The sequence below is a fragment of the Lytechinus variegatus genome, chromosome 5 (genome assembly GCF_018143015.1).
Source record: "Lytechinus variegatus isolate NC3 chromosome 5, Lvar_3.0, whole genome shotgun sequence".
NCBI classification, from domain to species: Eukaryota; Metazoa; Echinodermata; class Echinoidea; order Temnopleuroida; family Toxopneustidae; genus Lytechinus; species Lytechinus variegatus.
This window is the reverse complement of record NC_054744.1, coordinates 18,436,345-18,444,336: the sequence shown is the minus strand read 5'-3', so window position 1 is coordinate 18,444,336 and position 7,992 is coordinate 18,436,345. Positions and strand designations below refer to the sequence as shown.

The 7,992-nt window shown below is 40.2% G+C and overlaps 1 protein-coding gene across 1 annotated transcript; it reads right to left on the bottom strand.

Annotated features, from left to right (window-relative positions):
* Nucleotides 1-1,164: 1,164 nt before the first annotated feature.
* LOC121415633 lies at nucleotides 1,165-6,137 on the bottom strand. Its single transcript, XM_041608921.1, has 3 exons — nucleotides 6,028-6,137; nucleotides 2,588-5,334; nucleotides 1,165-1,971 (listed from the first exon to the last, which is right to left on the bottom strand). Exons 1-3 carry the CDS (start codon nucleotides 6,083-6,085, stop codon nucleotides 1,453-1,455), a joined length of 3,324 nt encoding a protein of 1,107 aa, XP_041464855.1. The 5' UTR covers nucleotides 6,086-6,137; the 3' UTR covers nucleotides 1,165-1,452.
* Between the last annotated feature and the right edge of the window lie 1,855 nt (nucleotides 6,138-7,992).

Below are 7,992 nucleotides of genomic sequence, written 5' to 3'. Positions count from 1 at the left end.
ATTTGCGCGAGGTGTAGAAGGTGGGTCGTACTAAACCAAAAGGGGCAAAGCCGACGACCGAAAGGACCAACTATAAAACATTCCTGTACTTGTTTAGGGGTTCATTTCAGGGAATATTTGCCAAGAGTATCGTTTTTTTCCAATACTTGTTAAGGGTTGGGTTTCACACGCCAATACTTGTTAAGGGGTGCATTTTCAGAATATGGAAATTACGTGTTTAGGGTGCTTTTCGAGACCCCATGGTCGCGAATGGTATCCACTCGTGAATGGAAGTGGCCCCCCCCCCCGGACTCGTTCCCAAGCCCCTGTAAGCGAGTGAAGAATCCAGGGGGAATACCAAGCATGAATGTAATACATCCCAGCAAACTCGATAGGAGAGGGGAACTGAGACCCCTTACTCTACGTAGATCACATTATGATAATATAAATGAAAATATACACAAATAGTTTCTGTAAGAGTATGTTGTTTTTTCACGTCTGCATTCGTGTCTGTGTAATGATATAGCTATAATGCGCAGTCTGACATTGGTGTCTGTGTAATCATTCGTTTCCGTAGACATGATAGACCCAATGATGTAGCACTAAAGCGCCGTCTGACATTTGTGTCCGTGTAGAGAGGAATTCGTGGAGGAATTCGGCTCGTTTTCAGAAGTTCGAACGGCCGAATACCCTTTGCAACAAAAATTCATTCGGGTCACCTTTGGGATGTATATTCAGATGGCATTCGGTTTGATTAGGGGAGGCATTCAGAATATGCTGGGCAAATTCGGTCCGAACTTTGCACATTTGGCCATAATCATTCCGATTCGAGTCGTCATTCGGCTGTTGGGCCACATTCGCCTTGATTCTAGGCACCTTCGGTTCAATTCTTGCCACTATTCGGGTGGCATTCGGCTTTATTCGGGATGGCCAAAATTGATTCGTGTCAATTCTTGGCGTTTCAGCGCTGAATCGGGACTTATTCTGGACCAATTTGCCTCTATTCGGGGAGCTTCCTGAATCAGAGATGAATGAGAACCGAATCCACCGAAGCCATCCGAATCAGGCCACATTCGGGCAAAATCGGCCAGAATTTATTTGGAAGAAATCGGTTCTGGTGTAACCCTAGTATAGCTTAATCGAGCGTCGTCTGACATTCGTGTCTGTGTAATGATGCAGCAATAAAGCGCCGTCTGGCACGTAATTCTGTGTAATGAAATAACAATAAAGCGTCGTCTGACATTCGTGTCTGTGTTAAAAAGCGCCGTCCGACATTCTTTTCTCTACATGTTGCCATTACGATTAGAGTCTCATCCTGCTTGTACGTTCTCTCAATTTATAAATGTGTAGCCCAATGATACAATGAAACTGCGTCGAAGCACGCAACATCCCCACCACAACATAATTACTCAGTCTTTCTTAAATGTCCGGCCACATTATTTTTATGGATCCCAATTCCCAAACCTGTTTGACCTACATCTTTCTTCCAAACTTCGCTGTCAGCTCATCCATGAGTTGACTGGACATTGGAATCGGTATGTCTTTTCGTGCCGAAGTGGAGGGAGGCGGGGACTCGAAGACCGGCATCGGTTTTTCATAGGCCGAGGAATCTGCCTCAATCAGGTCTGGATTCACATCACGTACAGAATAGCTAGATGAAGTCTCTGTCATAGAGATGGACGTACCCGGAGTTCCCTTCTTCGTGGACGACACAGAAGACAAGGTCCGTGTTGATTCGGAAGTTTTGATGGATGACGATTGTTCTGCCGACAGGGATCGCAAAAACTGACATGGGCAGGTGAATGAGGCACAAGGGTTGCACGAGCATGAGTCTTGCCACATCTTAAAGACACGCTTGTTACAGATGAAAGCGATAAAGATGTAGACTCCTTGGAGAGAGTTGAGGATGATGAAGATATACCAGAGAGCTGTAACGTTGGCAAAGGCAGCAATGAAACCAAAGATCCATGTGAATCCAAGTAGTGTTGACATCTGCGGTAAGATGGGAAAATAAGCAAACGTTTACATGGAGTTAATAGGGCAGTGACAGCGCTTCATGGAACAGTGGATTTGCTATTCCCTCTGATTTTTCAAGCAGAGACAAAGTGTGGTGAAGAGAGGGGGAAGAATCAGAAGTAGAAGAGCATAAAAAGAAAGGTGTGGTCATATACCTAATTCTCCAGCAACCGTTCTTTATTTCGGTAAAAGAACGTCTCTGGTGTTGGGGCATCCATTCACATTATCATGAGTTACGGCTTATTACTCAGAACACTACTACTGTGACTTCGGTTAATGCTAATGCTACAGTTTGAATCTGTAGATTGTATTTCTTGCAGTCGTTGGTTTATCTGGGATTGTGCGTTTTCTATATAGAAGTGAGTTTTTGTTTACAATATGTCTCTAAGTCCAAATGTCCGGTTATTACAGCTCTAATCAATAGTAAATGTTTTTGCCATACCGATAAGAATTTTAGACTTTACGCGATTTTTTTCATTAATCTTAAATACTTAGCGATTTTCATGTTAATTTCCCCCATTTGTATCGAACGAGACGTCGCTAAGTCAACGTGGAATTAAAGTAAGATTAACAACACGTGAAGCAATCATACCTTCAGATAGACAACACCTTCAGTCGTCAGCTTCGATGACTTTCTCTTCGTGGTTTGGTTTGTCCTTTTACGAAGACCAGCAACAACGAGAGCAAAGAGAATTCCATTAAGGATCAGACTAAGGGCCATGGGTACACCAAACACATAGAGGTTCATGAAGCCATTACCAATCCAGCAGGATTTGATTGTACCGTAAGTCAGTGCAACATGGGGCAACTTACAGAGGTGCACTATCACACAGGGTATGACTATGAGCAATGGTGATCCCCACGCAAAGACAAGAAACACTACCAGTAGTCTCTGACCTTCGGATGTTTTCTTGACCTTTTGAGTTAGTCCAAACCTGCGATAGAGGTCAAATGCAAGGGCCATTGAATGTGCAAAGACGACAAGCCACAGGTAGTGTCCGAGTACGGCAAAGCATGTGCACGAGATTGGGTTCGATTTCGCCATACCACTGAAGAGCAACATTAACTGTGCCAATGTCAAGGAAACGCATGTACTCATTACTAACTGACTACAAACAGATTTTCGAAGGCTTCCAAACTTGACGTAGGTGACAAAGGTAAACACAAGACAAGCAATCGACAGAAGACAACCAATAAAACTTGTTATCGACTGCCCTTTTGAAAATGTTATTAGGTAATATTCACGGGTGGTGTTTCCAGTACTGTCTAGGAAGGAACAGACTTGAATGGAGTCGTTGTTCGCCAATTTGTAATCGTCTTGATCAAAAACAATACCGAGTGGTTTATACAAAACTGAACCATTTTTTAAGATGACAAAATCATCGACCTCTAACGTTATCATCGCACATCGTGACGCGTTCTCACGCATACAAACATAAAGCTCTGCATCTACATTGCTGGAATTATCAGAATACCATCGAAATCTTTGAGTCAAGAGAGAATCTTCAATCGCGTAAGAGGTATTAGTCTCGCTCACCCAAAAAATTGTCCTTGAAGAATAACCCATAATCTGAAATTCATTAAACCGGATAGAGTTGTTACATATCTGATCTCCTCTTCTAACACATCCTACTTGCACATTGACTTCTGATAAACGGCATGTCAGGTCTCCCGAATTCCCAGTCCCTGGGACAACCCACTGGACCATCTTAGATGGTTGTCTGAACGGCACAAAGCCCAGCATGGGCAAATCAAAAGTGAGAGTGACAACTTGTAAGCAGATTCCCATACGAGAAGAGCTCTCATTCCTCCACGTCGCGCTTACCTCTCGAACTTTAATATTTGGGGAATGGTTGCTATGTAGGGTGAACCACGACACTGATTCATTTGCAATGGGCCACGAAGGGCCACAGAACGATTTTCCTACGACTTCATGCTCGCAACTCACTATGGCAGTAGAAGGTATTAGACTCTCATTCAAACATCTCATGTCACCTTTGGTTGAATCGACGATACATGATCTATCTAAAAGTTTATAGCCTGTAGGGCAGGAGAGTTCAATACACATTTGCAGAGATGGGTCAAAGACCTGTGTGTTGTTGCAAGCTACTGGCACTATTTCTTGTAAGGATGGCGCTTCATGAAGTGACGTAAAATCAATCAAAACTGATATAGGGGGTAAGGGGTGTACTGAAGACTCCTCCCCGGACTCCTCGATGAATGTATCTACCCACAGAGGGTCAAAGTCTGTAGAAGGCGGAGCCTGGGGTGGAGCCTGGGGCGGAGCCTGGGGCGGAGCCTGGGGTGGAGCCTGGGGTGGAGCCTGGGGCGGAGCCTGGGGCGGAGCATAACCGCCACCAAAGGTGTCAAGAATGCTTAGAAAAGAATCATTTGCATTTTCCCAAATTATATCTGTTATATTGACTTGTGAAATCTGGCTGTACTTGGCATTCTCTTGAACCTGCGTAGTCAATGGCTCCCTGATGGAGACTGTCTGCTGATGATCTGTACAAGGTATTACTTCACCCACTGATGAATGAAGTATGGATATATTGTACTGGTCAGACGTGTTATCACATAGAAAACAGTGAGGATTTCTGTATATACTGCCATCTTGGAGAGAAATGAACGTTGCTACATAGGAACGACAAGCACGTTGGATAGCAAATGAGGCTTCTCCGTCATCGGTTTTCCGACAAGTACCAAACTCTGTGACGGAACATACTCTCACATCCGGTAGACCAGATGTTGGAGGCACGAAGAACCAATCAGTACAATTCTTCATCAATATTGTAACACGCTCTTGAAAGGTCGCATTTGGGGGTATCTCCGGGACTTGAGTGCTACATTCCACAAAGAAAGACCAAGGAATGACATCATGGAGATTTATCCTGTTACATTTAGCACAGTATGGATTCTTGAAACTAATGGATGACACGAAAGATACAGGAGCTAGGGTGAAGAAGTCAGACTCAGTTGCAAATCCTTCGCAGTATTCCTGTACCAAGGCGTTGTTCCAGTCTGATGCACACTTGTCGATCATCAGAAACGCTGTATCGTTGCCCGAAGAATATGAGTGAGGAGGGATCATACAAGCCAGCTGATCAGAATCGATATTCTCGGTTGCATTGGCAAACTGGCTAAGAGGAGATGCATTGGTGCACGTTATCAGGAAATCGGGACAACAATCGTTGAAGAAGAAACAAGGCGGATCACAATGGCATGTAACATCCGAGGGAGGGTTGACTGAAGTGCATCCACTTTGTGGGTTACAGAGAGAGTTGGACTCGCAAACAGGGACGGTCAAGCCTTCTATTGTGACGTTTACGAATCCTTCTTCTGTTAGGGATAAAAAGACAAAATGAATTATTAATAAAAACTTATCATTATAAGCATACAAAATGCTTAAACTAATACCGCTTCAATTTAAAGATTTAAGTCTGTCTCAAGCTTGGGTTAGAGTTCAATATTACAACAGTGTGGTGCCAGTTTATATATATATATATATATCTTTTCGTCTGATAACTCTTTGTGAAAATCTGAATTTTAGAGATCTTGTATCTCTAAAATTCAGATTTTCACAAGAAGTTGGCCTTTAAACACTTCTCTTACAATTCTATTTAGAAACTGCATATCAGAAAGCTATAGAGACAAAAAATCGTATCTTTTAACAGAGGCAGTGCCAGGTAATTTTATGGAAGTCAAGTAGCACTCATGTTTTTCGATTGAATTATTCATTATTATATAGTTTCCAGACGAAAATGAATTATTTAAATGAAGAGAAATTAAATGAAATCACTATGACATGGTGATACAAAACTATAGCAAGTATCAATGAAAAAATTCCCCTTAAAGTATAGAATACATTTTTATTGTCTTCTATCTCGTGACCTGCATGGCTCTAGATTCACATTAATAAAATGCAGGATTGACTAATGCATTTTACTTTCAAATTCAATGCAATATGATATCGAAATTCTTAATGAGTACTTTAAGATGTTTTGAAATCTATAGTGATGACCTGGAACTCACCGCTGGGTATAAAAAACACCACTAGGAGCAAGAACCCTAGACAAACCTTTGCTGCCATGTTGAATCGAAGAATGAAATAATTTGAATGTTCTTGAATATATCGATATGATCTTGTCAAAGAACATACTCTAAAATATAATGAGGAAGCAGTGAACAGTCGCTTTTTTATATCTACTTCTCACCTCTGACAAAGGAAGGGATTTTTACTTCATGTTCCCCGTTCATTGTCTGGAAAAGAAAGGAGCCGGCACTGAAGTAAAAAATAATAATACAGATCTAACCCAAGATATTCAGAGCGAGTGTGCAATATGAAAAGAACTATGAAAACATTTCACACGGATCGATCCCTACAACCACACAATCAATCATTACCGCCAAGATATTTCGTTTCTTATAAACGCGCGCTCGTTCCAGGTGTCCATTTTTCATGTATTTCGTAACTGCACGAAATAAGTGTATAGTCCCCGGTTTTACTGTATTCATGGAAATAGATTTCATATTTTGATTTATTATACTTAATAGTTTCATTGTGTGACTTTGTGTTTACAATCATCTACTTATGCATTTGCTTTTATTCATTTATTTATTTATTCATTTATTAAAACATCTTTATACAGGTAAAATGTTCAGATAAAATACACTGTTTTTCAACATACGGTCCTGTTACATAAAAATATCAAACAACAATAAAAATGCATACAAACTTAAAATACTGGGTATGCTTAATTTGCAATAAAAGTTGCACAAAAAATAGAGCAGGAAGATAAAGAGAGGTAAAATAGAGATAGTGTGGTTAAGTATATGGCAGAAATAGAGGGGGAGAGAGAGAGAGAAAGAGAGAGAGGGGAAAGGAAGGAGTGCAACAACATAATACAGAATTAACTATACAATTAACTCTAAAATAAGATATGGATGAAAAATCAGTCTACTGTCAATTTAAAAAACACTTGTTTTTGTACGACCTCTTGAAATGTAGGAGGTTAGAAATATTCTGGAGTTCATTTTGCAAGGAGTTCCATGTCTTTATTGCACTAAATTTAAAGGATTGCTTGAAACGTTTAATATTTGGCTTAGGTAATACAGCATTCAGTGAATCAGCATTACGTGTATACATTCCATGTCTATCAATAAATATAGTTCAATATCATTACAGAGTCTAATAGGGGCAATCCATGTATACATTGGTAAGCTAAAATACATTAAAAAAATAATCCCTCCTTGTATCAAAAGATTGCCATTTCAGTTTCTTCATTAAATCTGTACAACTAATAGAAAAATCATATTCTTTCATTACAATACGTGTATGGCAAGCCGTTTGTACCATAAAGGCGATAAACCGAGTTTATCGCCGATAAACTCGGTTTTTCGGTCGATAAACAGAATTTATCGACCTATCGACCGAAAAACCAAGTTTTTCACCGATAAACTCAGTTTTTCGGCGATAAACTCAGACTCGATAAACTTAGTTTATCGCCGAAAAACTAAGTTTATCGCTGATAAACTTAGTTTATCGCCGAAAAACTAAGTTTATCGCTGATAAACTTAGTTTTTCGCTCGATAAACTCAGTTTTTCGATTAACTCGGTTTGTCGAGCGAAAAACTCAGTTTATAGAATGGGCGCTAATGCTTTCGTCCCTGAAAAAGAATATGAATTTGGAGATATCCATTACAAAAGAATTCTTTAAATGCAGTACCCCTCATTTGCAAGTGCTCCATATCTCAATGAAATTTCCTTTGCAAGTGGTGTCTGAAATCAGAAAATACTTGGAAAGTTCCAATTCTTAAAACAGTTGGAACAAGTAGTGGTTATTTTTATATAATTTCTTTTTTCCCCATTAATTAGTCCTCCAGACTATTTTAGATGAAAATCACAATTTTTCTGGGAACAAGGTAACATAACGTTTTTGACAATTAACTGTCAGTAACTGTAAGTTAAAGCTAACTTGAGCTTATTTCGTTTTATAC